This window comes from Camelina sativa, chromosome 18 (assembly GCF_030686135.1).
Source record: "Camelina sativa cultivar CO46 ecotype springtype chromosome 18, ASM3068613v1".
Classification (NCBI taxonomy): domain Eukaryota; kingdom Viridiplantae; phylum Streptophyta; class Magnoliopsida; order Brassicales; family Brassicaceae; genus Camelina; species Camelina sativa.
In genome coordinates this window covers 17,957,477-17,984,152 of record NC_141897.1, presented here as the reverse complement: position 1 = coordinate 17,984,152, position 26,676 = coordinate 17,957,477, and the positions used below count along the sequence as shown (strand labels likewise).

The 26,676-nt window shown below is 36.3% G+C and overlaps 5 protein-coding genes and 2 pseudogenes across 45 annotated transcripts; 6 read left to right on the top strand and 1 right to left on the bottom strand.

The window, feature by feature from the left end:
- Positions 1-937: 937 nt before the first annotated feature.
- Positions 938-2,633, top strand: LOC104761700 (putative FBD-associated F-box protein At1g32375). Of its 4 annotated transcripts, none has more exons than XM_087500297.1 (3): positions 938-1,798; positions 1,988-2,128; positions 2,364-2,633. In XM_087500297.1, exons 1-3 carry the CDS (start codon positions 953-955, stop codon positions 2,631-2,633), a joined length of 1,257 nt encoding a protein of 418 aa, XP_087356423.1. In that variant the 5' UTR covers positions 938-952. The 4 variants fall into 4 exon arrangements, with proteins under 4 accessions (XP_087356423.1, XP_087356422.1, XP_087356424.1 ...); XM_087500296.1 differs by having other exon boundaries at positions 1,988-2,129; positions 2,359-2,633; XM_087500298.1 differs by having other exon boundaries at positions 1,988-2,131; positions 2,379-2,633.
- A 1,534-nt stretch (positions 2,634-4,167) lies between these two features.
- On the top strand, positions 4,168-5,554 carry LOC104763507 (putative FBD-associated F-box protein At1g32375). Its single transcript, XM_087497878.1, has 5 exons — positions 4,168-4,470; positions 4,547-4,896; positions 4,949-4,967; positions 5,016-5,150; positions 5,255-5,554. Exons 1-5 carry the CDS (start codon positions 4,168-4,170, stop codon positions 5,552-5,554), a joined length of 1,107 nt encoding a protein of 368 aa, XP_087354004.1.
- A 1,454-nt stretch (positions 5,555-7,008) lies between these two features.
- LOC109130508 (FBD-associated F-box protein At5g56380-like) lies at positions 7,009-11,455 on the top strand (annotated as a pseudogene). Its single transcript, XR_015589447.1, has 3 exons — positions 7,009-7,252; positions 7,382-8,471; positions 11,183-11,455. The product of XR_015589447.1 is annotated as an FBD-associated F-box protein At5g56380-like (transcript).
- Positions 8,561-10,996, bottom strand: LOC104761699 (uncharacterized). Of its 36 annotated transcripts, none has more exons than XR_015589449.1 (7): positions 10,729-10,996; positions 10,504-10,601; positions 10,286-10,365; positions 9,897-10,164; positions 9,280-9,502; positions 9,079-9,158; positions 8,561-8,873 (listed from the first exon to the last, which is right to left on the bottom strand). XR_015589449.1 is itself a non-coding variant. In XM_087500234.1 (7 exons), exons 1-4 carry the CDS (start codon positions 10,830-10,832, stop codon positions 10,000-10,002), a joined length of 411 nt encoding a protein of 136 aa, XP_087356360.1. In that variant the 5' UTR covers positions 10,833-10,948; the 3' UTR covers positions 8,561-8,873; positions 9,079-9,158; positions 9,400-9,502; positions 9,897-9,999. The 36 variants fall into 36 exon arrangements, 4 of the variants coding, with proteins under 4 accessions (XP_087356360.1, XP_087356359.1, XP_019095457.2 ...); XR_763270.3 differs by having other exon boundaries at positions 9,897-10,161; positions 10,286-10,434; positions 10,729-10,959; XR_015589458.1 differs by having other exon boundaries at positions 9,400-9,502; positions 9,897-10,161; positions 10,286-10,434; positions 10,729-10,959.
- Positions 11,456-17,329: 5,874 nt separating the features above from the next.
- LOC104763506 (putative FBD-associated F-box protein At1g32375 pseudogene) lies at positions 17,330-18,816 on the top strand (annotated as a pseudogene).
- Positions 18,817-19,870: 1,054 nt separating this feature from the next.
- LOC104761698 (FBD-associated F-box protein At5g56370-like) lies at positions 19,871-22,167 on the top strand. Of its 2 annotated transcripts, XR_015589442.1 has the most exons (5): positions 19,871-20,167; positions 20,345-21,189; positions 21,294-21,425; positions 21,515-21,715; positions 21,837-22,167. XR_015589442.1 is itself a non-coding variant. In XM_087500215.1 (4 exons), the coding sequence occupies exons 2-4, from the start codon at positions 20,623-20,625 to the stop codon at positions 21,557-21,559; spliced, it is 744 nt and encodes a 247-aa protein (XP_087356341.1). In that variant the 5' UTR covers positions 20,069-20,167; positions 20,345-20,622; the 3' UTR covers positions 21,560-22,167. The 2 variants fall into 2 exon arrangements, 1 of the variants encoding a protein (XP_087356341.1); XM_087500215.1 differs by having other exon boundaries at positions 20,069-20,167; positions 21,515-22,167.
- Positions 22,168-23,564: 1,397 nt separating this feature from the next.
- On the top strand, positions 23,565-25,610 carry LOC104763505 (FBD-associated F-box protein At5g56370-like). Its single transcript, XM_019240099.2, has 4 exons — positions 23,565-23,849; positions 24,036-24,907; positions 24,998-25,132; positions 25,224-25,610. The coding sequence occupies exons 2-4, from the start codon at positions 24,083-24,085 to the stop codon at positions 25,539-25,541; spliced, it is 1,278 nt and encodes a 425-aa protein (XP_019095644.1). The 5' UTR covers positions 23,565-23,849; positions 24,036-24,082; the 3' UTR covers positions 25,542-25,610.
- Positions 25,611-26,676: the final 1,066 nt, after the last annotated feature.

Genomic DNA, 26,676 nt, shown 5'->3' with positions numbered 1-26,676 from the left:
GCAGTTACAAGTTTGTTTAGTTTATAGAGTGTTAGACTAATCAAACTACAGGAATTTTCCAGACCGGGGTGTAGAATGCTTGCGAAATTGAACCTAACTATAATGTGGTTCTTGCGGATGCTATTTCTCCAATCTCGTTCCCTACTCTCAAGAAATTGATCCTTTTTGCTGTAAGTAGTTAAGAAATACCCATGTGAGTAATTAATAACATAAGAAAGTAGTCCGGTTCTCTCGGTGTTAAACAAAATAAACGAAATAAATAAAGTATTTAATGTATATATATTATTAATATATATATATATATATATATATTTTTTTTTCTTCTTGTATTTATCTTTAGTTGAAATTTATTATCTATACTGTAATTTTTAATTCTTGTAACAAAGAGGAAGAAAAAAATAGCAGAGAACGTTAATAGGGTTTGGTTATTGAATGCTTATGGCTAAAGAAACAAAAGAGAGCATAGCACTTTGAAGGAGAAACAGAGAAAAATTGAGAGAGAGATTAAAAAAAGAGCAGCGAAGAAATTAAAAGTACACAAGATTTAGAGTCTTTACCTTTGCGTTCTTTGTGTGAGATTATACTCTCCTTCAAGTTTCTTCGTCTTTGGAAGCCAGTTCCGATTACTCGGTGATCAAGTTCTTGTGAGTTCCTGCTAAATCAATCAATCGATCATAAATACATGATTGAAGGGGAAGTAGCGGAAGGGTTTAGGTATTCCACTTTCCTTTATTAATTTTTTGTTTTATTCTTTTGGATTTGAAAGTACAATAGCAATAATATTTTAACAAAATTCATCGATCTCTGTTTGAAACTAAACGTCTGTGTACGAATCGACTTTTGCTAATGTTCTTTCACAGTGACTTATATTGTGGATTTATGTTTTCGATAATAGGGTTTGGGGATTTAGCGGAAGTATCTTCAAAAAGGAGCTAGCTCTCACCTCTCAGTAATGGATAGCTTAAGTGAATTTCCCGACGCACTGCTCTTGAGTATATTGTCTTTTCTTCCTGCGAAAGATGTCGTGGCCACCATGGTTTTGTCCAAACGATGGCAACCGCTTTGGAAGATGGTGCCAAGACTCATATATGATGATGACAGCGATGAAAGTTTTCCTCGGTTTGTGGACAGGTCTTTGCTTTTGCATGAGGCACCAGTGATAGAAAGTTTGCATTTCAAACTTGGTGAAGATTCTGGTGCAGTTGATATCGGAGTATGGACCAGAACTGCACTTAAACGCTGTGTGCGTAAACTGATTATCAAGACGGACTGTTGTATTAACAGTACAGCTCCAGTGATACTTCCAAGGAGTGTGTACACAGGGTGCAGCATGCTTGTGAGATTGAAACTAAAGAAAGTGGTTCTTTTGGATGTTACTTCTCCAATCTCTTTCCCATGTCTCAAGAAACTGAGCCTTAAATGTGTGAAATACCCAAGTGACGAGTTTTTCGGGAGGCTTTTATCTACTTGTCCTGTTCTTGAAAGCTTGGTTGTGAGACACTGTCCAGATGACAATGTGACCATTTTCACCATAAAAGTCCCTTCTCTCAAGAGTTTAGTCATGACTAATTATTCAGATTCGGAAAATACAGATATTGTCTCTGGGTTTATGGTAGACACTCCTTCTTTAGAGAACTTTGACATTCTTGACAGTTATGAGGGTGGGTTTTGTGTTATTGAGAATGAAATGCCTAATATTGTAGAGGCATATGTTGACGTCGCTTATCATCCTGGGAATATTCTGAGTTCTATTACTTCAGTCAAGCATCTCTTTTTATGTAATAGAAAATCCCCAAAGGTAATATCTTCTTAACTACAGATGCTTGGTTGTACTGTTTTACCGTCTGCATCCTTGATTTTGTTTTCAGAATCAGTTACTTCTATAAAATAAGATAAAATAAAATTGTATTCCATCATGAGAAAGAGTGGCTAATTGTGTTGCCACTAACATTGATAGTGTGTACTGTAATTATGTTTTGTATTGCAGGATGCATATCCTGTTGGTAAAGTCTTCTGCTCTCTTGTGTATTTAAAGATTTGGAAATCTAAAACAGATTGGTTGAGTCTACTTATGCGTTTTCTCAAAGATTCCCCTAATTTACGAGCTCTCAAACTTGAAACGGTACATATAATTCGTCCCAAATGATTTAGTTTCTTTGGATAAGTATATATATGCATGTTGATCTAATGTGCTGGACTTCTGTCTCGTCAACTTAAAGTTCTATAACGATGATGATGATGATGATGATGATGATGATGATGATGATGATGATGATGATGATGATGATGATAATGATGAGGATAACGATGATGATCATGATCATGATGCTGATGCTGATGCTGCTGATGGTGATGATGATGACTACGACAATGATGACCGCCCGTGTTGGAGTGAACCGAGTTCAGTCCCTGAATGTGTGAGGGGGAGTCTTGAAACTCTCGAGTGGTCAGAATATAAAGGAGCAGAAGAAGAGAAACAAGTAATAGCATTTGTGTTACGAAATTCAAACTGTTTAAAGAAGGCAACTATCTCCACTGAATCAACCGACGACCCTAACAAGAAACTCGAGATGGTTAAGGAGTTGTCGTTGTTTCCCCGGCGTTCACCTACATGTCAGCTTGCATTCGACTAAAGTTATGGTTTGACTAATATCTGGTTCGAGAGTGTTTTATCCAAACCTTAGATATGTTGAAATCTTATACTAGTATTTAGGATTTAGCTCTTTGAGTTTCTTTTGTTCTTGATTAGAATAAAAAAAACATACACTTGAATATTCTTCAACATATTTGGGCGTTGTTACGTTAATTGGTTTGGTTTGATTTATTGGATTCAAATAATTGTTACTGAATCAAATAATCTAATTTGGTTGGATTAAATGTCCGGTATGGCTAGAAGGCCTTCCATTTATATATATATATATATATATATATATATTGGAGCGGGAAAAGAGAAGCCATTTTAAGATTTAGGGTTTGTCACTTTATTGACTTATCGCTGACAACAACTAGAGTATAGGATTCTTCAATGATGAAGAAGAAGTGACGAAGATTTAAGGTATTTAACTGTATGTTCTTGCTAGTTTTATATTTTATCGTGTCATATCATTTTGAAGTTATAAAAATATGCATATTCCGCTAAGATTTGTATGGATGGATTCATGCAATCAATGGAAGGCAACACAATCAAGGTAATAAATACTTACCACGTATGCCTGGATGGATGGACATAACCGTTTGCAGCTCATCACATGTATCATGGCTAATATTAAGTCTAAGCGTCCCAATCTGGTTGAGGAAAAGGAATGAAATATACGGAATAAGCAGGATTGGCGTAATAGATTTTAGTGTTTAGTACTTTAAGCAGCGTTTTCTTACATTTTTTTTCTTTTTATATTTTTTCATTTATTTTTAATAAGAGAATTTAGGGGAAGGAACCATAAGTAATGATGCTCTAACTATACTATAGCAGAGTTGATCAATACACTACAGTAAACCTTTGGAAAATAATGCCCTTAACATTTATATAGTTTTAGCCACGGCTCCGGCCTGAGAATTAGTTTTGTTCAGTTTAAACTCAGTGTAAAATAAAAACCCAAAAATATAGAGTATTAATCATATTTTATATATATATATATATATATTAATGTATTTTAGTTGATTTTTTTTTAATGGAAGATGAAGAATCGGAAGTCGACAATATGGAAATAAGAAATACGATTTTAGGAATAAAATTAGAGATTATTAATAAATGTTAATATTTAGATTTAAGAAATTTAGCTTATCTCTAAAAAGTAAACTAAACAAATAAATAGGACGGTAGAGTTTGGTTATAAAAAGGAAGCTTATATGTAACCCTAAGAGAGCATATATAGCAGTTAGCACTTTAAGGTTGAAACAGAGAAAAGTTGAGAGATTTAAAAAAACACACCCGAGAGTTAAAAGGATCAAAGAGAATTCGCAAAACTCATCGATCTCTGTTTGGAACTAAACATCTGTCTACCAACCGACTGCTACTACTGTTCTTTCGAAAGAGGTTCTGGAAGTTACGGAAGGATCTTCAAAAGGGGTTAGCTCTCAAATAATGGATAGCATAAGTGGATTGCCCGATAAACTGCTGTTGAATGTGTTGTCTTTTCTTCCTGCGAGAGATGGCAACCACTTTGGAAGATGGCGCCAAACCTCATATTTGATGATGATGATGTTGATGATGATAGCTATTGGAGTTTCCCTCGGTTTGTGGAAAGGTCTTTGCTTTTGCATGAGGCACCAGTTATAGAAAAATTGCAATTCAAAGTAGGTAATTATTCTGGTGCCTCTAATATCAGAGTATGGACCAGAGCTGCACTTAAACGCTGTGTGCGTAATCTGATTATCAAGACGAAGACCGACATTAGTATAGTTCCAATCATACTTCCAACGAGTTTGTACACAGGGTGTAGCATGCTTGTGGGATTGGAACTAAAGAAAGTGGTTCTTAAGGATGTTGCTTCTCCAATCTCTTTCCCATCTCTCAAGAAACTGTGGCTTAAATGTGTTAAATACCCAGGTGACGAGTTTGTTCAGAGGCTTTTATCTAGTTGTTCTTGAGGGTTTGGTTGTGAGACAATGTCCAGATGACAATGTGACCATTTTCACCATAAAAGTCCCTTCTCTCAAGAGATTAGTCTTGAGTAAACCATATTCCGAAGATACAGATATTGCATCTGGGTTTATGATAGACGCTCCTTCTTTAGAGAGTTTTGGCATTAATGATGAATGTGAGGGTGGGTTTTGTGTTACTGTGAGTCAGATGCCCAATATTGTAGCGGCACATGTTCATGTTGCTTATCATCCTGGGAATATTCTGAGTTCTATTACTTCAGTCAAGCATCTCTGTATAGTAGAACATCCACAAAGGTAATATCTTCTTAACTATAATTATTGAAAAAATTGTGTATTCCATCATCAGAAAGAGTGGGTGTTCTCTTGTGAGCAAAATCTGTTGCCACTAACATTGACTTTGTACTTCATTGCAGGATGCATTTCCTGTTGGCACAGTCTTCTGCTCTCTTGTGTCTTTAGAGATATGGATAACTCACACAGACTGGTTTAATCTACTCATGCGTTTTCTCAAAGATTCCCCTAATTTACGAGCTCTCAAACTTGAAAAGGTACATATAATTCGTCCCAAATGATTCAGTTTTCCTTGGTTAAGTATATATACATATATGTTGATCTAATGTGCTATATATACTTCTATCTCGTCAACTTATAGCTCTACTTCAATGAAGATGATGATGAAGATGACGCTGATGATGACCGCCCATGCTGGAGTGAACCGAGTTCAATCCCTGAATGTGCGATATGGAGTCTTGAAACTCTCGAGTGGTCAGAATATGAAGGAGCAGAAGAAGATAAACAAGTAATAGCATTTATCTTAAGAAATGCACACTGTTTAAAGAAGGCAACTATCTCCACTGAATCAACCGAAGAGCCTAACAAGAAACTCCAGATGCTTAAGGAGTTGTCTTTGTTTCCAAGGCGTTCACCTACCTGTCTGCTTGCATTCGACTAATTAAAGTTATGGTCTGACCTTAATTAGTAATATCTGGCTGGAGAGTGTTTTTATCCAAACCTTAGATATGTTGAAAACTCATACAATTTAGCTCTTTAAATTTCTCAGTGGTTTATCTCTCTTTTATTCAATTTGGTAATGTTTTGACTTTTGCGGTTTAACTATATATAGTCTTGGTTCTTCAACAAATTGGGCGTTTTTATGTTGTTTTGGTTTGATTTGATTTCTTCGATTGAAATTATTGTGTTGCCGAATCAAAACCAATGAGATTAGATTATTGAAAAACAAGAATATAGAGATTTTTGGCACGTGAGAAAAAGTCGCACGTGTGACTTTATTTTTGTAACTAGTAGTAGTAATAATTTATTTTATACATACGTATTCTGGTTTTGAAGGAGCAGTGTAACGTTAAAATATCTCAGGGTTTAGGGTTCGTCTCTGAATCTAGTGGACTATCACCAGAGTCATCAGATCAATAGTTGATGAAGGAGAAGTAACGCAGGTCACTGTCTTGAACTAAGCATGCATATGTGTACGAATTGGCTGTATAACTAGTGTATGTTCTTTCGCATCAATTATTTCTATGTTTACCCTAGGGTTTTGCATGGTTCTCGTGTAGGTCTGTGTTATTCGTTTCATAGATGAAATAATCTACTGAGCTTGGGAAGGAATAAATTATTCTCTCTGTTTCGAAAAGTGTTCTGTTTGTATTCTCTCTGTACCGGGCTTATAGGGTCGGGATATGATAGCTGAACCTAATTTCTTATGTTTGTTTTAGGGATTTCGTCTTATCTTTTAATTCATTGACATGTTTGAGGAATTCAGGGTTTTCCTTGAAAACTTATTTTTCAAAAGAAACTACTCCTATTACTCAGATTTGATCTTAAAACTGAAAACTATAAAATTACTAATACTTAATATATGCCAAAATTTTAGTATCTAACACAATATTAAATAATCATCTACCGAGAAAAAGGAAATTGTTGAGAATTGAGTTCTTGATTAAATCTGCTACAAAGAGAAAGAAGAATAGTTTAAGAACAAAGAAAAAGAAGCAAAGCTCCCTGAAGAAGAAGAAGCAGAGTCAACGACAAGAAAAAGGTCAACAAGCCTGTGTTTTGTCATGGACCACTAACTTGATTTAGGCCCAAAGAGAAAGATGTTTTGGTGGTCCATGTGGAAGATGTATTCGACAAGTAGAAGTAAGAGACCAAGGACAAGACAAAGTAGAAAGTTGTGTTGTGACTTAGTCATTTGTTTGGTTAAAGCCTAGCTAAGAGAGTTGTTGTAATAGTAGTGTGGCTTGTGTAAAAAAGCAAGCCTATAATGTGTAAGGGTTAGTAACTAGGAGTGTGGTCTAATGTGTAAGAGTCATGATGGTCTTAAGTATGGGAGCATGTGGGAGGTGCAACTAGTAGAAGTAGTATAAGTATGATGTGTGTGTTGTAAGAAAGTATCTTTGAGATCCGAAAATAAAATGTAATCTCTTTGTGTTATCTCTCTAAGTTCTCCAACTTTCTTGTTATTCAATGAACAAAACAGAGTGTCCAAAACAGAGATAGAGAGATGAGAGAAACTGATTTTACAAGTGAGAGTAAGATCTTGAAATATCAACAGAAATAAACATTTTTTTTTGGTTATTAAGACCATCGCCGTCCTCAAGTTTCTATTAGGGTTCATAGGAGACGAAGGAACAGAGTAATCTCTTCTTACTGTTCGCTTTTTTGAAACGAATCACTTGGTAAAAAAAATCCTGTCTGCGTTTCACTTCCATCGTCTTCCAATCTCTCTGATACATGATTTTGTCTGGTTCCTTTTCATGTGTAGGTTAATCGAGAAAGGTATTGAGATTCCCTTTGTCTTGTGATAACATTCGTCTCTCTGGTTTCCAAAAACTAATGGATAGGATCAGTCACTTACCTGACGATATCCTATTGAAGATATTGTCATGCCTTCGAACAAAAAAAGTTATGCGAACTATGTTTTTGTCTAAACGTTGGAAATATCTCTGGATGTTTGTACCAAGACTTAAGTTTGATGATATCACTGATCAATTCCCAAACCTCTGTATGTGGGATCTTCAGAGGCTGATTATAGAATATTTCGGCAGTTTGTGGACAGATCTTTGATGTCATTCGAAGGTCAGGTTCTTCAAAGTATGTATCTCAAATTAGGTAGACGGTTCACAGGTGGAAATATTGCGATTTGGGTTAGAAGCGCGTTGAAACGTGGTCTAGTTGAGCTGAAACTCGAATATTCGTACTCGTCGTGGAATTCCAGGCCTCAAATTCTTCCAAAAAGTCTATATACAACTTGTGAGACACTTGTGGTCTTAGAACTTGAAAATGTTTGTTTGGATGTTCCTAATCTTGTTTGTCTAAGGTCTCTCAAAACTTTATCCCTCAAATCAGTGAATTACTCTGACCTGCGTTCTCTAGCTAGACTTTTGCCCAATTGTCCTGTTCTTGAAGACTTGTTCATACAAAAAGGATCTTATACCAAGAATGGTCTGATTTTCAAGATTGTAGTGCCTTCCTTGAAGACATTATCTTTAGATTATCTTGGAATCAAGGAACTTGAGATATACGCACCTTCTTTGAAACACCTGCACATTGTAGATCGTTTGCCTGGCCTTTTAGTTAGAAAGGGTTTTAACTTCAGTGAGTTGGTTAAGGCCAATTTTGATATTATTTTTCGCCGACCTGAGAAGCTTCTGCATTCTCTTGCTTCAGTCGAGCATCTTCGTTTATGTTTATCAGCTTCAGAGGTAACTTTTTGGTCTCTTAGTTAATTGTTCTTTCAGCCCTAAATCTCTGTTGGTATATGCTTCCATGGACTCAAACATTTGGAGGTATGTACATGCAAATCAGAGTGGCTCGAAGATTCGCCTGCCTTAAAGGTTATCAAAATCAATCAGGTGTGTTTTGTTCTTAGAGCATTCCCATTGGTAATACTCAAATCTGTGTCTTAAACTTTAGATAATAATAAAAATAATACTAATCTAAGTTTTGATCCTTAATCTCTTGTTTTTATTTTTTCTCCTCCCATTAGTCATCCTTAAATATGGGTGTCTTATATAATTTAACCAAAAAATGTGTTATCAAAAATAGTTTCTTCTGATGTAGCTTAACAACTGAATTTTGCAACAAAGCAGACAATCTTTGACATCTTCAAAAGCCTGAGTTTGTAGTTTACAGTTACTTTCAACGCCAGAAGTCTGAGCAAAAGTTTTCTTCTCTTTGACGATGAAGCATTTGTACTTTCTTCAAATGGGAATTCCACAAATAGGGTCCATGAATCACAGACTGTCCGCAAACATCTACAAGGAAAATACAATCGATATTATTAAACAGGAATCAACAGTAACGCATTTAGTTGTTTTGTAGCTAGAGAAATCATTCGAAGACTAGAGTCTGAACTAACATGGCTGGTCTCACACAATCATAATAGCAGATCATATCCAATCTTGATACGCAGGGATGGAGCAGTTGATATGCAAATAACATAAGAGAAAAAGGATTTACCTCAGCAGGTACTCTGCACAGCTAGCCCCAATGTCTTTAAATATTAGGTAATCAAGAAAGATTTGATGATCACAATGCAACTGACAATGAAAAACAGATGTGTCGCGTTAAGAAATCTCATCAGTGATTGAATAAATTACTAAAGCCTACATGGAACATAGCAGAAGAGATTCCCTTATGTGAATGCTATATGAAAATTACCTCTGAAAGAAATATACAAAATAGGACTACAGGATTGAACAAGGTTGATAAATGGAAGAGACAAGAATTGCAAGAGGACTTCATTAAGAGCCACTTTGACTTTCTAACTTTGGTTGGCACCTGTGTTTTAAATGGCGAGAGGCAAGGTGAGGCGACAGAGGGTAGGTTTGGCGCCCTGCGCCTAGGCGAGATTCGCCCCACGCCTTTGGTGTATGAGGCGCAACTGCACAAACAGACATAAGGTTAGTCATAAATCATCGATTCCTTACCATGTAAGCACAACCTGAGTCTAAAACCAATAGCTTATCATTTGAAATTGAAACATAGAGAAAGAGAGAAACCCAATAATAGTTATAACAGAGATTTGAAAACAAAGGAAAAGCCAAAGCCAAAGCCAATCATGAGTCTGAAACAGAGAAATGAAAACAAAGTAGAAGCAAATCCAACGAAAGTTTAAAACTTAAACACAAAGCCTAAAAATCCGTCTCATCATCATCAAAAGTTTAGGGCTTCTAGCAATAAATTCACGGCAATCAACAAAATCATTCTAGAAACATTTTAAGTAAGCAAATATTGAGAAAATATTGAGAAGATATTGAGGTTTAACCATATATTACCTATTACAATTGCAGGCGCTAAGCGAGATGAGGCGGGCTCCATGGCAAGGCGTCCCGAAGCGAGCGCCTTGGGTCTACCGCCTGGCCTCGTCTACTAGAGGCGCTACACCCTTATAATCACCTCGCCTCTCGCCCAGGCGCGCCTAGGCGACGCTTTTTTAAACACAGGTTGGCACCAACGAAGGAGATACGGAACAAGCTCGATGGTTTTTTGGATGATCAAATGTGCATGTTCAAAACCATCAGAATCTTCGGCAAAGGGAACCTGCTGAACCACGGAACAGAGAAACTGAACAAAGCTCCCAAGGCATACTGTTGATTCCTCACAGTTTTCAGTGCTTCCAAAAGTTCCATCCTTCCCCAAAAGAAACCAAATATGAGGAACTTACAAGATCAGTTACAACTCTTTCCAAGCATAAAGCAGTTCCATCCTCATGATCAGCAGTCTCTTCTTCCTCTTCCTGTTGAACTTCACTAATCAACCAACTTTAGAATCACTTACAATTTCGCTAATCCAAGATTGTATCTCTCTCAACACCTTAAAAATAAAACCAATCTCCGTCCGTTAACGCACAATTCCACAAACAACGGATTAACAAAGATGTACCTGAGATAAAGAAAGAAGCAAATCTTTCTCTGCTTCCTTCGTCGGCAAATTTGTCTCTTCTCTTTCTGGGTTATATGGAAAAAACTCAAAATCGATTCCTAGATTTTGTTCACATAATCAAATTCAAAATCAAACTGGAACCCTTGATCCAATTAACAAAGGGCTTTTCTCTAATAAGAAAACTACCACTGAATATGACTAAAAGAAGATGTTTTCTTTGCTTACCTACAGTGCATTCGGCTGCAATTTCCGATCAGAACATCGATTGGTTTGCTCTCGTCGAGTTTGATTATACGAAATCTAGGAATTGATTTTGATAATCGATTCATGAAGCAGCAAAGTGTGTTCCTGGTTTGTATCGAGAGAGAGAGAGAGGGAGAGAGAGAGGAGCAAATGAAAAAAGGGCAAAACAACTAAACAAACAAACAAAACAAAACAAACCAATGCGTTATTGACACGATAGGTGTCTGTGAGTATCTAATTTAGTCTGGGCAGAGACACGGATTAGGAATAATTAGGATTAAAACTTTAAATTTTTATTCATTTATTATTAAAAAATTTGTCATCCTTGCGAAAGTATAACCGATGGCCATGCTCTTAGTCTCCTTGAATCAGATTTCTGTTTTTCCGCCAATAATGGTTTACTAAAAATTGCAACCCTATTGATTTTATATATTAGTGTCATCCTGCTTGAAAGGTGCGGCCTTATTGGAATCAACCGAGCTCTGTTCCAAGATGTATGTCCTCAAATCTTGAAATTTTGAAGTGGATCAAATACGAAGGAACAGAAGTAGAGAAAAAACTTTCAACCTATATCTTGAAAACCGCGCTTTGTTTAAAGAAGGCGAGTTTCATCGCTAAATCCAACGATGACAAGAAGAAACTGCAAATTTGTCAGGAGTTATCGTTGTCGCGAAGGGCCTCATCCACTTGTGAGGTTGTATTCAACTGAAATGTTCATGCTAATCAGTAATCACTCTCAAGATCATACAACATGTCTTCTTTTTGTGTTTTATATTTATTTTTTTTTATGATAAATTCTCTGGTTCCACTCCCTAAAAGTGACACTGTAAAATTTTTCCTTTTCTCTTTTGGAGTTTGATGTCAAAACTGCGCTAGTAGAGAAATGGTTGGATTCTATACAAAATACTCAAAATAACACATCTGATCATGAAGCTAAAAGATGTTTAAGCTAAACTCTGTAAAAATGTAACTAAACTAGTATAATTTCAATTGTATGCTTTTTTAAAATGATCTTATAATCCTAGTATCACTTATGAAAATAAAACGATGCTACACTACACACGATTTTTGTAGTGAAGGAACAAGAAATAAAAGGATTTTGATTTTGTTATAAGGACGTGTTCTCCTCAAGTTTGCCATTAGGGTTGGGGACCATGTCACGGCCTTCCATTGAGTGATCTCTCTTCTTTTTATTCGCTTTTGAAAAGAATCACTTCGAAAAATTATATATTTTTGTTCCATCACCTTCTCATCTCTTTAATGGATTAAAACTCATAACCCTATATATATATATATATATATACACTACAAGAAAACAACTGATTTGTGATGGAAGAATTTATCGCAAATAAACAATCGCAAGAGATTTGCGAGAAACAACGATTCCTCGTAAATCGCGTCTCGCAAATTAAATATATCGCAAATTCCTCGCAATTTTTGTGAGGAACTTTTTCCCTCGCAAACGCCTCGCAAATTGCGAGGACCACACTCCTCGCACATCCCTAACCATTTGCGAGACACCTCCTGACTCGCAAATCTGAAGCAATTTGCGAGGAATAAAATCCATCGCAAATACATTGCAAGATTCAACCCTCGCAAATTTTAAAATGAAATATAGGTTTGCAAATTCTGGATTAAATTGAAATTAATCTCGAATTAGAAAATATAATGAATTAGGAATGAAAATTGAATTGAAAATATATTAAAATTAAATTGAAATTAAAATGAAAATTAGGAATAGAAGATATAAAAATTAAAATTAAAGTTAACTTGTCTTGACAAAAAATTTACATTACAAAACATAGTCTTTAATTAAGAAAATTAAGAGAGATGATAAAAGGAAGAGTAATTAAAAAGATTGAGAAAGAGAGGTGATGTTTCTGGTATTACTTCCGCTACCGGCATTGGTTTCTGTTCCATCGGTGTTGCCCTCTTCTCCGGCTACTGGTGTTGCCATCGGTGTTGCCATCGATGTTGCCATTGTCTTGTTTCGAAACTTTGCAGCAAACTCAGGATTTTTTCAGCGAGATAGTCGAAATAAGCATCATAGCTATGCATCCTTTGTGCACTCTCTTGGATTTGACTCGCTTGAGTCTGAATACATTCCTCAGCAGCAGCTAGTTTCTGAGCCAAAATGATTGGATCATTAGCTGGAGACACATGCGGCGGTGGACAGCTACTTGAAGAAGACGCTTCAAATTGCATTGAACCAACCCCGAAAATCCTGTTTTTTTTCTTAGGAGCAACCTAAGAACAAAACAAAAAATGAACTTGTAAGTTAAACATATGAACTTGTAAGTTAAACATAAGAAAGAGAGACACAACTATCCAATGAAAATTTAACCAAGCAGAAGAAGTACTCTACATTACTATACGATTGGCAAACCAAGCAGAAGCAGTACTAAACATTACTATATGATTGCATCTATACAAAGTATATAAAGTTTACAAAACTTACCGATGTAAAAATTTGTTTTTAATATGAATGGGCACCCCAGCACTCTCTCCATTGTCCCCTGTACAAAGCTCAGATTCCAACTCTTGAATCTTGGATGACACCTCGTTGAACAGAGACTCGGACTTTCCATCCGTAAATGACCCATCGGGCTTTCGATGTGTGTCTTCTAAGATCAGTAGAAAGTCAGGAGTTAACTGACCGGTCCGCTCAGACTGAAATTAGAGAAAAAGAGAATTGATTAGCCAAATAATAATTGTGTATAAGGTAAAAGAAGGCCTAATTTAAATAACTACACTTACATGTTTCCGAGCACGAGCTTTAAAAGAAGTTTGGCTTGAGCGGTGCTTATATATTTCGGTACCTTCTGGGTCATGATATCGAGCATTACGGCTGTTGATGCTCTTGATTTCGGATTTGGGATCAAGCCAATACTGAACCAGACCTTCCCATACTTGAGGATCAATCCACCGTGGCTTTGCCTCATCACCTTTTCGCTTCCACTTTAGCTTCCACCTCGACACTTGATCACACATCCTCTCCTTCAACTTGGCTTCAAACTCCTGCCTTACTCTCTCATTAATGGCTCGGTCCCAATTATATGTTTGCTTCCAAGAAAAAAAGTATATTAGTCTCAGTCAACCACAAAAAAAAAGTATATGTAAAACTTGAAAACAAAAAAATGACTTACCGCAAAAGTTTCATACCAACGGTCAACCACTGCACTTGGCGTTTGTGTCCAATTGGCATGGGGCTCTTTGAAATCTCTTTCAAAGATGCTTCGTACAGTAGAAGCAACAGCAGGATCTTGATCAAACCTTCAAACATAAAGAGAAACAAAGAATATGAATCAACCTTAGAATTCAAAAATGAAATTAAAAACATTAGAATTCTAATATGAAATCAAAAACATTACCAGAGAGTTCCTTGAGGTCGGCGCGGATCTAGCCTCGTTAAACCTGCACGCCCAGGACTATCGAGCAACTCTTCCAGAGTAAGACTGTTCAGTCGGGCAGAAGCTCCAGTAGAAGTCGAATGAGCAGGTGGAGACGTACCAATCTCTGGATCTGCATTAGTAGGAGGCAGTGGTTGTTGAGAGGGTCGTGGTTGTTGAGAGGGCAGTGGTTGTTGAGAGGACAGTGGTTGCGACGTTGAACGACGGTTATTTTGGACCGCCGCTGTGTTCTGAGAACCGGCGGAACCCCGACTACGGTTTGAACTGGTGGGTTCGGGTACACGTTGATTAGTGAGAAATCTTGTGTAATCATTACCATGAAACATCTACAATAAAAATCAAAGTAAAATTAGTCAGAAAAATCAAAGTAACATTTGAAATTGAACAACTAAACAACTGAACAATTAAAATTAAACAACTAAACAAATGAACTAAAATTAGGGTTTGGGAACTACCTTGACAGAGAAGTGGAAAAGACAGAGAAGGAGATCGGGAAATCGGGAAAGCCGGAAAAGATTGAAACATAGCCTAAATAGAAATCTCTTTACGGAGAAGACGGAGAAGACAAAGACGAAGTAGATTGAAACAGAGATTTGAGGGAGAAGATTTGAGGGAGAAGGTTTGTGCGTCTAGGGTTTGTGCGGCTAGGGTTTGAGCTTCGCTCAAACCGAGTCTGGATTGTATATATAGATATTTTGTAACCTCGCAAATCCCTCGCACATATTGCGACGGACTAACTACGGTCCCTCGCAAATCAGTCGCAACAAGCCGACAAACTGACCAATAATAATACGCCAAACTTTGCGAGAGATTAGCGAGGAATCATCGCACATCCCTCGCAAACGTGTCGCCGGACGCCGACAAACTAACCAATTAAAATGCACCAGTTTTGCGAGGGATTAGCGAGAACTCCTCGCACTTCCCTCGCAAATCTATTTAACCAAATTCATAAACTAAGGATTAAATTTTTCATAAACTCAAGAACATGCAAAGAGAAAAAATAAGTAATAGTCATCACATCTCCTCATACAATTAACTCAATCAAAAGCTCAAAAGAAATCCCTAAACATATATATCTTATAAACCCTATACCCTAAACAACACTTATCAACCCTATACCCTAAACAATATTTATCAACCCTATACCCTAAACAACATTTATCAATAACCAATCACAAATTTCTTGTCTCTTGATGTTGGTTAGTGATGCTCTCCTTTAGTTTGAAAATGTTAATGATAATCACTAACCATATTAACATGTTAATTAAAATGAATAAATACATTTGCGAGGGAACCGTGAGGCAGTAGCGATGGATTAGCGAGTACTCCTCGCTAATCTCTCGTAAATTGCGAGGGATTCGCTAGCGCGCATACCAAACTCCTCGCACTTCCCTCGCAAATCTGTTTAACCAAATTCATAAACTAAGGATTAAATTTTTCATAAACTCAAGAACATGCAAAGAGAAAAAGTAAGTAATAGCCATCACATCTCCTCGTACAATTAACTCAATCAAAAGCTCAAAAGAAATCCCTAAACATATATATCTTATAAACCCTATACCCTAAACAACACTTATCAACCCTATACCCTAAACAACATTTATCAATAACCAATCAAAAATTTCTTGTCTCTTGATGTTGGTTAGTGATGCTCTCCTTTAGTTTGAAAATGTTAATGATAATCACTAACCATATTAACATGTTAATTAAAATGAATAAATACATTTGCGAGGGAACCGTGAGGCAGTAGCGATGAGAGATATGCAAGGACAAGTAAGAAATCCAACGCAAATCCCTCGCAATTTGGAAATTCTTTATAAAAAAACAACAAAAAGTACAATTATTCAATCAAACCCATTACATTATCATCATTAGAATCTTCTCCATCATCGGACTCTTTGAATTCGTCTAACATCATCATCTGGAAGAAGTCATCGCTAATTTGTCGCAATATTGCGAGGGATTTGCGAGGAAGTTTCTCGAAGTCGCAAATCTGTATTAACTCCCTCGCAAATTTGCGAAAGATTTATCCGTCGCAAATTTTGCGAGGGAATTGCAAGTGCTCTCGTGTTTCTAGCAATTGACTCGCAAAGCCGTCGCAAATTTGCGAGGGCATAGCACCGTCGCAGATTTCCGTCGCAAATCAACTGTTTTCTTATAGTGATATATATATATATATATATATATATATATATATATATATATATATATATATATTGGAACCACGTTATGTTCCTGAATGTCTGTTGTCCAATCTCGAAACTTTCGAATGGAGAGAATACGACGGAATTAAGACCGGAAGAGAAACAAGCCGCAAGATTTATCTTAGGAAGTACCCTGAAACAAGCCGCAAGATGGCAACTTTCTAATAAAAATCAAAAAAAATTTATAGAGAAACGTCGGGTTCTGATGGAGTATTGTCGATGTTAACGTCATGTCCAGTTTGCATGGGACAACTAAACTTGATGCCTAAAAATCCTAGTTAAGTTATGCTTTAAATGGTATAATACAAAATTCATGTGTTTAAATAGCCTAAATTTGAAATTTTGTGATTTAAATAACAGTTTTACCTTTTATTTTTGCAAGCTTATAATTATTTAATATGGTTTTGGTGCGCAAAAAAAAAAAAAACAAAGAAACAAAAAAGCTGTAAAACCTCTATTAATATCCGGGGTTTAGGGTTCGTCTCTGAATATGATGGACTAATGGTGACTAAAACCAGAGTCATCAGATTCGTAGCTGGTAAAAGGAAAATAACGCAGGTTTTAGGGTATTTTTCTTCCCTTGCGAATTGAATCTTCTAATGTATTATTTTTTTGGAATTATTGTTAGTAACAAGTTCACAGAATACATCGATCACTGTTTTGAACTAACCATATCTGTACGAATTGTTTGCAGCTAGTGCATGTTCTTTCGCATCAATTATTATTGTGGTGGGTGCTTGTTTATGCTATAGGGTTTTGATTAGTTCTCGTGTAGTTTAAGATCCTGTGTCGTTTGTGTTATTCGTTTGGTATTCTGAAATCATATATGCATCCATGGTTATCATAACTTATGTATATTTTCCGGTTTCTAGCTTGGGATTATAAGGATCAAGGGTATATTTTTTTTTTTTTCTGATTTTTGATTTTTGATTTATGTTTGGTCTCTGTAGAAAGCTAAAAACTTTGGACATGGATCGGATAAGTGAGTTGCCTGATGCACTGCTCTTGACGATATTGTCGTTCCTGCCTACAAAAGATGTTGTGGCCACAATGGTTTTGTCTAAACGATGGCAGTGTCTTTGGATGTTTGTGCCAAGACTTGAATACAATGATGATATGTACCAAGATGGTGAAGACAGGGGAAGATTCTTTCGGTTTGTTTACAATTCTTTGTTGTTGCATGAGGCTCCGGTTCTAGAAAGTATGTGTTTAAAACTTGGTCAGAAGATTGGTGCTATAGATATTGAAGTATGTGTTGGACCTGCTGTTAATCGCAGAGTGCGTGAGCTGATTATCGAGATTGATGCTTCGATTACTGAAATTCCAGTCACGCTTCCAAGGAGTCTGTATACAGACTGTAGAATGCTTGTGAGTTTGGTGCTAAACAATGCGGTTCTCGTGGATTCTCGTAACCCGATTTCTTTCCCATCCCTCAAAACTCTGAAACTTACATCGATGAAGTACCCTGGAGATGACTTTTTCTACAAGCTTTTATTTAGTTGTCCTGTTCTTGAAGACTTGTTTGTTGAAAAATGCATTGATGATAATGTAGCCTTTTTGGTAGTTAGAGTTTCTTCTTTAAAGGTTTTATCCTTGCATACATCATCAGACGACACATATCATGAGGAGATTGTGATCGATGCCCCATATTTAGAGTCCTTGAATATAGAGCATTATACAGATGGGTCTTGTGTTATTGAGCGTAATATGCCTAAGATTGTTAAGGCAAGTCTTGATTTCAATTATCGTCATACCGAGCAGATTTTTGGTTCTCTTACTACACTCCAACAATTTGCATTATGTTTAGCGACTTCGAAGGTACATTGTTCTTCTATATATACTTAAAATTTTAATCTTTCTACTTGCCGGTTTTTGTTCAGATCATAGATCGTTTATATCTTATGTAGGATGCATATTTTGAAGGAACAATATTTAGCCGGCTTGTACGTTTGGAGCTATGTACGTGCCAATCTGCGTGGCTGGATCTACTTATGAGACTTCTCAAAGATTCCCCTAAACTAAAGTTTCTTGAACTTCTTGAACAGGTACATTTACTCCAAACCCAAGAATCCTAAAGAGATCTATTTTTGACCCAGACAGTTTATATAATGTTCTAATTAGGCTACAATTATGACTTATCTACCCTATTTGAACCTCAGGACCATGAAGAAGACACTGAAGTTCCACGACCGTGCTGGAATGAACCGAGTTATGTTCCTGAATGTCTGTTGTCCAGTCTCGAAACTTTCAAGTGGAGACAATACAATGGAAGAGAAGAAGAGGAAGACGTGGCGACATTCATCCTGAGAAACTCTGGCTTTTTAAAGAGGGCAACAATTTACCCCAAATCAACAGATCCTATAGAGAATCTTAAGATGCTCATGAAGTTGTCAATGTCACCAAGAAGTTCACCAATCTGTCAGCTTACACTTCATGGGAATGTCAATCGAGTCTGAGAAGAGTAATTAAGGGTAAGCTCTACGGTCAATCGCAGTTTGATCCAAAGTTGTAGGAATCATGGATTGTTTTAATGTTCCCGGTTTTGGGTATCTAATGCTTAAATTAATTTCAGAGCAAATATATTTGATTTGATCCTGGAGTTGAATTGAAATAGTCCATTGCCTTCAGTATTAACTTTTTTTCAATGTTTTCACGGCCGGCCCGGACCGGCCGGTCCGACCGTTTAACCCGTGACCCGGAGACTTTACCGGTTCAGATATAGTGCTAATAACCGGTAGTAATAAAACTAGTAAAACCCAAAAAAATCCGCTATTAATCCGCGACCCGGTGAACCGGTTGACCCGGCTGATTAGCGGTTCAAAAAAATCTACTTGATTTTTTTAAAAAATATAAGGATTCACAATTTTAATTATTTTAAAAACTTTTTATTCTTTTATAACTTAGACGGCAATACACATTTTTTTTTCAACTTTTTTGTCATCTCTCATGCTTTGCATAAGAACAATTGATTGTTTTAGGAGATGTTTTATTAGTGTTTTTTTATTTTTTTATTTGAATTTAAAAGTTTTAATCATTTATTATTATTATTCAACTTCATACTTTGTTAAACAAGATATTTTTTTCCAATATTTTTAAAAATGATTATTTTATATAAATACATTAAACATATTTTACTCGGTTGACATGTGGTCGAACCCGGTTGACCCGATGATCCGAGAACTAGTCCGGTTCACAATTCGAGTTGGGTTTCAAAACATTGCTTTTTTATTGATGAGAATTATGAGTTTGTGCTTATCTTATTTTTTTCAATTGAAATTAATTGTAACTCTTATATAAGTTTGAATCTTGGATAATATAATCTTTTTTTAAGTTGAAATGGGATTTATAAACAAAACAATCTGATTGGGACGTGAGAAAATATCGGGTTTTAGGTTTGTCAACTAAGTAGTATCTGGTTGTTTTCAAACAAGAAATATCGGGTTTTAGCCTTTTAGGGTTTCTCTGTTTTTTATTTTTGTCGTCAGCTTTTGCTCTGTTTCTTCTCTTCGTAGTTCATACAGTATTTTTTTTCCTTCTTGACTGTCTTTCACCTTTTGTTCAAAAAAAAAAAAAGACTTTCTTTCACCTTTACTTTGACGCTAGTTTGACCTCATTGCTTGACAAAGATGAGTAGATGGAGAAAAAGAAAAAAACTTGTCTTTATGCCAAAAAAAAAAGTAATAAATAAATAAATAAAGAACAGAAGAAGAAAGAAAGAAAGAAAGAGGGCAAAATTTAGAATTAGGGTTCTTCTTCAATGTGACGACGATTTGATTTCCTTGCCATCATCGAGTAACACAGAAACAGGTAAAGCCATTTCTTAAATCATACTATTATTGGGTTTAATTCAATCTCTCGTTAGTAAAATTGGGTCAAAGTTTGATTTAAAAAGCACCAAGCTTTGAATTTTGTATTCTTGGTTTCTTACTCAGGTTCATTGTTTTGTCTCTGATTTTGGGTTTTTTGTTCTCTCTGTGTTGACAGCTAAATCTTATGGACCGTATCAGTTTGTTACCCAATGATTTACTATTGCAGATACTGTCATTGCTTCCTACAAAACATGTCATGAACACTTGTGTTTTGTCTAAACGATGATTGAATCTTTGGAAGTTGGTTCCTAGACTCGAGTACATCGATCCAGATAGAGAGAATGATAAAGCGGGATTTGTACGGTTTGTGGACAGATCGTTACTTCTTAGCATGGCCATTGGCCCCGATTATAGAAAGTTTGCATATCAAGATAGGTCGACACAGCGAGGCAGATGTCGGTTTTTGGGTTAGGATTGCTGTGGAACGAGGTTTGCGTGAGCTGGATTTCGATTATTATAAATATGGTTTCGAGCCTCGCAGATTGCCTCAGAGCTTGTTCTGTTGTTCACATGTGGAACACTCGTGGTGCTAAAACTGAGAAACGTATCTCTTGTAGATGTTCGATTCCCGGTTTGTTTTCAGTTGCTCAAAACGCTGGATCGGACCTGGAATTTGTGGTTTTCCTAGACGATGAATCTCCTTGGAAGCTTTTATCAAGCTGCCCTATTCTTGAAGTCTTGGATGTGACTCGAGAGGACGAGGAATTTGACAATGTGGCGAGTTTCTCTGTTATGGTGCCTTCGTTACAAAGATTTTTCTATTCGGGAGGATCTGAGGTTGTGATGCATATGCCTTCTTTGAAGTACTTAACGCTTTCAAAGAATAGTGACAAGTGTAGTATGATTGAGTATATGCCTGAGATTGTGGAAGCACATGTCCAGGTTACGTGTTCTAACACTGGTGATATCCTCAGATCTATAGCATCAGTCAAACGCCTCTTCCTATGTTTACACTCAAATGTAAGATATATTTGCAACAACTCTAAATGCTTTCGATATAGAATTATGTTATGATTAAATCAATCGTGTAGTCTTTACGCTTAACTTTGTTTTTTGTACTGCAGCCTAAGTTTCCTACTGGTAGTATCTTCCACAGGCTTGAGCACTTGGAGTTTTGCACTTCTAAATCACAGTGGAATCTACTTATGTTTATACTCCAACATTCCCCAAAACTTCGATCTCTCGAACTTGACGTGGTAAATATAACCAACCTTTTGAAACCTATAAAAACCTTTGCGGGGTTATATTGACTAAATGTTCTTTTATGGTCTAATAATGCACTCAGCGCCATGGCTTCAATAGTGATACTCGAGATCCTATGCTTCATTGAGAGGAACCAAGCTCTGTTCCTGAAATGCTGAAGTTCGTTCTTGAGACTTTTGAGTGGACAAACTACAAGGGATTGTGCACTTGTGAAACAACGTGGGAGGTACTTATGTCTGTGCTCCAACATTCCCCGAAACTTTGTTCTCTCAAGCTTAACGAGGTAAATAAAAAAACTATGAAACGCTTTGCAGCTTTGGTTCTTTTTTTTTTTTTTATTATTGTCTAATAAATCTATAATGGTGTCTCATAATGCACACAAATCCATGACAATCTTTCTGGAGGTCATATTTTTCACTGGGAGGAACCGACCTCTATTCCTGAAACGTTGATGTTCGTTCTTGAGACTTTAGAGTGGAGAAACTATAGAGGATGGAAGAAGGAAAGAGATCTTGCAACGTATGTCTTGAAACAATCAAAGCGTTTAAAGATCGCGATTTTCTCCCCGGAGGCGACCAACTTGAGAGAAAAATATCATTTGATCATGGAATTGGTGCGTTTGTCCAGGGGTTCAGCAGAATGTGAGCTAGTGTTTGGTTAAATTTGCTGAAGAGAATTGTTGAACAATAGGACATGCTTTATTAAATTGTGATAATTTAGACATGCTTTACACTCTTTCATCTGAGTCTTGCTCAAACTATAAATTTATTATGATTAATGTATAAAGATAACACAAAAGAGATGGACTTAACCTCAATTATCTCACTATTAATTTTGAGAGACAAAATATATTTAATTGTACATTATAAATGTTAAAAATGAAAAATATATCTAAGCCTATACTATTTAAACAAGAAACAACAAAAAAACATTAAAAATGAAAGAACAGAATATTGAAAATCTCAACCTTAGATGAGCATGGGGCACCTCAATACCAAATTGGCTATTACAATAAACTGAACAAAAAAATATTAGATCATTTTTAATAAGTAGCCTGGGGCATGCGCCCCACCCAATCTTCATGTAGATTCGCCTATGTTACGAAACCAAGGGAGTAGTTAGGAACTTTGTGCATTATTAAGGATTTTGTTTTTCCTCAATAATAATTTTCTTTTTATATCTGCCAAAAAAATAATATTAATGTTCCTAGTACTGTATATTGTTTTTTTTTTTTTTTTTTTTTGTAACATATGATATTATTAATAGTTAAGAATTGTTGCTACAATAGTCCTCATGGAGGAAAGCAGATAAACCAAGTGGTACATTAAAATAATACATGAAGGATGTATTTGATGGGAGAGGGTTTGTTGCAAGATAGTCCGCACCCTTGTTGTGTGTGCGTATGATTCAAGTGAATCGGATGTCCTCAAATTTTACTTTCCAATTTTGCATTTCTCTTAACCAGTGATGGATCCCAAAGTTGATGGTATTCCCTGTATGAATTTTGGCTTGTTCTTGGTTTTCTCCTTCGAATATTACTCGTCGTAGACCTTGTGACCAGCAGTGCTGCATTGCTTGGATCAGACCCTGAAGTTCACCTTCCAATGTGTTTTGTACACTCAGTCCTTTAGCTTGGCAAGCGCCTTTATAAGTACCTTTTTCATCTCTGATTAGCCATCCAGACTGAGGTTCCAAATTTTCATTCCTATACTGTATATTGTTCATGTGATTCAAAAACATAAGACACATAAAATATGTAATACAATAAAAAACTATAATTATTTAGCCATATCTAGGTCAATTTATAAATTCATGATTATACTATATTATTAGGACCATATATTTACATAAGAATTTAAAAAAAAATTCTTGTTTTTTTTGGTAAGGAAAAAAAAATATTATTGTTTATCTTATTGAATTGTGATATTTTAGACATGTGTTACACTCAATATTTTGAGTCTTGCTCAAACTATTAAATTAGTATTTAAATATAACATTGGACTTAACTCCCTCTATCTCACATTCTCACTTTTAATTTTGAGGGACAAAATGAGAAATTTCTTTTAAAAAAACAGGCGAGCCCTAGATAGTCCAACCTCCCCTATAAATAAGAAAAACGCATTTATCAAGAAGGAGATCCGCAGTCAACCAGCTCAGAAATTTAGGTACCTCGGCATTATCAAAAAGGAGATCCGCAGTCAATCAGTTCAGAAATTTAGCTACCTCGGCATTACCAAGAAGGATATCCGCAGTCAACCAGCTCGGAAACTTAGCTACCTCGGGTTTTCAGTTCCGGTCTCAAATCGGCATTATTATGAGAGTTATTTTGTAATTGCGGTTGCAATTAATACAAAATCTCTATTTTCCATTAGCATCAAATGATGGTCACCAAATAAATGATGGCATAGTGTTCCAAGGTTAGCCATTTCTTACTCTCTTTTCATATGATGATTTTTTTTTTTGGGTATTTTCAATCTCTGTTTAATGGGTTTTGTTTGGATTTGATTACAGTACTTTGTTTTCTATAAACTGTTGATACTTATGATATAATACATACTTGGAAGAAAAAAAAATGGATACTGATATTCTCATTTTTTGTTTAGTGTTGTCAGAAAAATCACTGGGTTAATTAAAAAGCTAGGAAAGTCCTATGGACAGGATCAGTTTGTTGCCCGATGAGTGTCTGTTGCAGATACTTTCATCCCTTACCACAAAAAAAGTCTTGCAGACGAGTTTATTGTCGAAACGATGGCGGAATCTTTGGAAGTTGGTTAATAAACTCGAGTACATCTATTGTGATGCGAATGTTGATCATGGGAGTTTTATGCGGTTTGTGGACAGGTCTTTGCTATTAAACAAGGCTCCAGTCTTAGAGAGGTTGTGTTTTATGTTTTTTGGCCACCGCCATGATTTTGATATCGGATTTTGGGTTAGAATTGCGGTGGAACGAGGTTTAAGTGATTTCGAGTATTTTCCTCCCCTTTTTAATAGTGAGGCTAAAAGTTTACCACAAAGCTTGTTTACCTGCGGATCACTTGTGGTACTTAAACTCACCAATGTATCACTTAAGGATGTTAAATTCCCGGTTAGTTTCCCGGTCCTCAAAAAATTGCACCTTAGTTGGGTGATTTTCTTAGACAATGAGTCCACTAAGAAGTTTTTATCAAGCTGCCAAATTCTTGAAGTATTGGTCCTGGAGCGACATAGTAAAGACAATGTAGAAGGCTTTTCTATTACGGTGCCTTCACTACAAAAGTTAGTATATTCTAATACAGCTTCTACTAAAGGTTTGTTTGCGTTGAACGCTCCTTCTTTGAAGACCTTGAAGATCATTGATCTCGATTACGAGTGTATTATTGAGAAATTCCCTGAGATCGTGGTTGCAAATGTGGAGGTTATCTATTCGAACACCGACAATATCCTCGGTTCTCTTACATCACTCAAACACCTCTCTCTATGTTTACCCTCAAAGAAGGTACGTAAAATACTAAACATTTACAAATATTTCTTTGAATATTATACCTAGTTTGATATTATATTGTCCTTTTATGAATCTATTTTGCAGTCGCGGTTTCCTACTGGCAAAATATTCCATCAGCTCGTAAGCTTAGAGTTTCGTTGCACATGTGATTCAAAATGGGATCTACTCATATCTCTTTTCAAACATTCTCCAAAACTACGATCTCTCAAACTCAATGAGGTCAAAAACACTTAAAACCCTTAAAAAAAGATTTCGAGTTTTTTTTATCAGTCATCATCTCTAATTTTTGGTACTGGACCACTGGTCTCAGAGACATTGCTGCGAAGCTATTAAAGAAGCGAAATATCATTGGGGTGAGCCAATATCTGTTCATGTTAGACTACTATGCGGAAGCGTGAAACCGGAAACGTACCTTCACCGGTTTAGTGACGAATATGGCATGAATTGTCTGAGAACTGATGCAGAGATCGGGGTTGAAATCACAGATGGAAATCAACCACAAGCCACCGTTCAAGTGCTCTTTCTGTTGATCTCTCGAAGCTTTCTCTCTCTAGAATGTTTTACTCTCTCTCTTTCAATGTCAATGGACACAAGTGTTGTCCAAGTTTTTATTCATGTCTCTGCGTAATCCTCCTTTTATATACAAGGCAATAGACTTCACGAACAGCCACAAATGAGTTTCGCATCTTTTAGAAAACAACTTCTCTATTACACCGGTTCAATTAAACCGGTTCGGTACGCTCCAAATCATGGGCGCAAACCGACCACAAACCAACATCTCCCACTCGCACATGATAGGGAGCATAATTAATACTAGAGAAATATTAGAGTTCAGCTCGAGAATCGAAACATGGAAACCATACAACAAATGAATTGTGCGACCCTGCGAGTACACCTGCACTTGGGAGCTAAACTATGCACCTGTTAGGAATACATAACTGCTACAACCCTAAAGAAAATAATTGCATTTCAGCATGTCTCGCTGTCCCCCAAACTCATTTATCTTTTACATCAATCTTAACATATCTTATCCCTATAGCATATGTTAGACATTTCACATCATGTGTTCACTATATTCAAACTCCAATTGAGCGATATAGTGGCTGGCCAGCAAACACATATGTCAATGTAAAATCAAATAGTTTTTCCCTTCCGTACTTATGTCTATCCGTTCTAAACTAACCGCTTTCCTAGCATGTCCCATAAGGCTAATTATTCCATCACCATTGGATAAACATACTAAAGTAGTGAACATTAGCTTATCCCTTCAGAACATAGACGAAGGTTCAAGGGTAACTCTTGAAACCATAGTGTGGTTTATAGGAACTCACATTGCGGATGATAGGGATTATAAATAAAATATCATTCGCTTCCTATATTGTCGGACTAGCACATGTGGTATGACTCACATGTCATAGTAGTTAACTCTTTTCAAAAAAAATATGTCAATTGGTTAAACCAAGTACTACTATGAGGATCAAGCTACTATCATCTCGCTGTCTAGCGCCTGATTATGTACTTATCCCGTTCTTCCAAGTATTCATGATTTTGGGTCAATCATGATTGATATCTTAATAAGCATATCTCATCTTGACTCTTTATCAAGGCAACATTAACTAGCCTTACAAAGGCAAGCTCCCACTAGCGCCAAGCTGGTCATGTCTCATCTCAACATCTCACAAAGAAATTTGAGGCGATTGTTCATGTGAGTGAACCAATCTCCTACTTGGTGACACTTCTTATTATTTGTGTGTAATATGCAA

Excerpts from the sequence above, each read along its gene's own strand:
- LOC104761699 (XM_019239912.2), bottom strand. The coding sequence starts at position 10,832 with ATGAATCGATTATCAAAATCAATTCCTAGATTTCGTATAATCAAACTC. Across the intron at positions 10,366-10,503 it reads TGCTTCTTTCTTTATCTCAG|TTCAACAGGAAGAGGAAGAA; the intron begins GTACATCTTTGT and ends TGATTAGTGAAG. Across the intron at positions 10,165-10,285 it reads AAAGAGTTGTAACTGATCTT|CAGGTTCCCTTTGCCGAAGA; the intron begins GTAAGTTCCTCA and ends TCCGTGGTTCAG.
- LOC104763507 (XM_087497878.1), top strand. The coding sequence starts at position 4,168 with ATGGCGCCAAACCTCATATTTGATGATGATGATGTTGATGATGATAGC. Across the intron at positions 4,471-4,546 it reads GATTGGAACTAAAGAAAGTG|GTGACGAGTTTGTTCAGAGG; the intron begins GTTCTTAAGGAT and ends TTAAATACCCAG. Across the intron at positions 5,151-5,254 it reads GAGCTCTCAAACTTGAAAAG|CTCTACTTCAATGAAGATGA; the intron begins GTACATATAATT and ends GTCAACTTATAG.
- LOC104761700 (XM_087500296.1), top strand. The coding sequence starts at position 953 with ATGGATAGCTTAAGTGAATTTCCCGACGCACTGCTCTTGAGTATATTG. Across the intron at positions 1,799-1,987 it reads GTAATAGAAAATCCCCAAAG|GATGCATATCCTGTTGGTAA; the intron begins GTAATATCTTCT and ends TTTGTATTGCAG. Across the intron at positions 2,130-2,358 it reads CAAACTTGAAACGGTACATA|ATGACTACGACAATGATGAC; the intron begins TAATTCGTCCCA and ends ATGGTGATGATG.
- LOC104761698 (XM_087500215.1), top strand. The coding sequence starts at position 20,623 with ATGTCGGTTTTTGGGTTAGGATTGCTGTGGAACGAGGTTTGCGTGAGC. Across the intron at positions 21,190-21,293 it reads TCCTATGTTTACACTCAAAT|CCTAAGTTTCCTACTGGTAG; the intron begins GTAAGATATATT and ends TTTGTACTGCAG. Across the intron at positions 21,426-21,514 it reads GATCTCTCGAACTTGACGTG|CGCCATGGCTTCAATAGTGA; the intron begins GTAAATATAACC and ends TAATGCACTCAG.
- LOC104763505 (XM_019240099.2), top strand. The coding sequence starts at position 24,083 with ATGGACAGGATCAGTTTGTTGCCCGATGAGTGTCTGTTGCAGATACTT. Across the intron at positions 24,908-24,997 it reads TATGTTTACCCTCAAAGAAG|TCGCGGTTTCCTACTGGCAA; the intron begins GTACGTAAAATA and ends TCTATTTTGCAG. Across the intron at positions 25,133-25,223 it reads GATCTCTCAAACTCAATGAG|AGACATTGCTGCGAAGCTAT; the intron begins GTCAAAAACACT and ends CACTGGTCTCAG.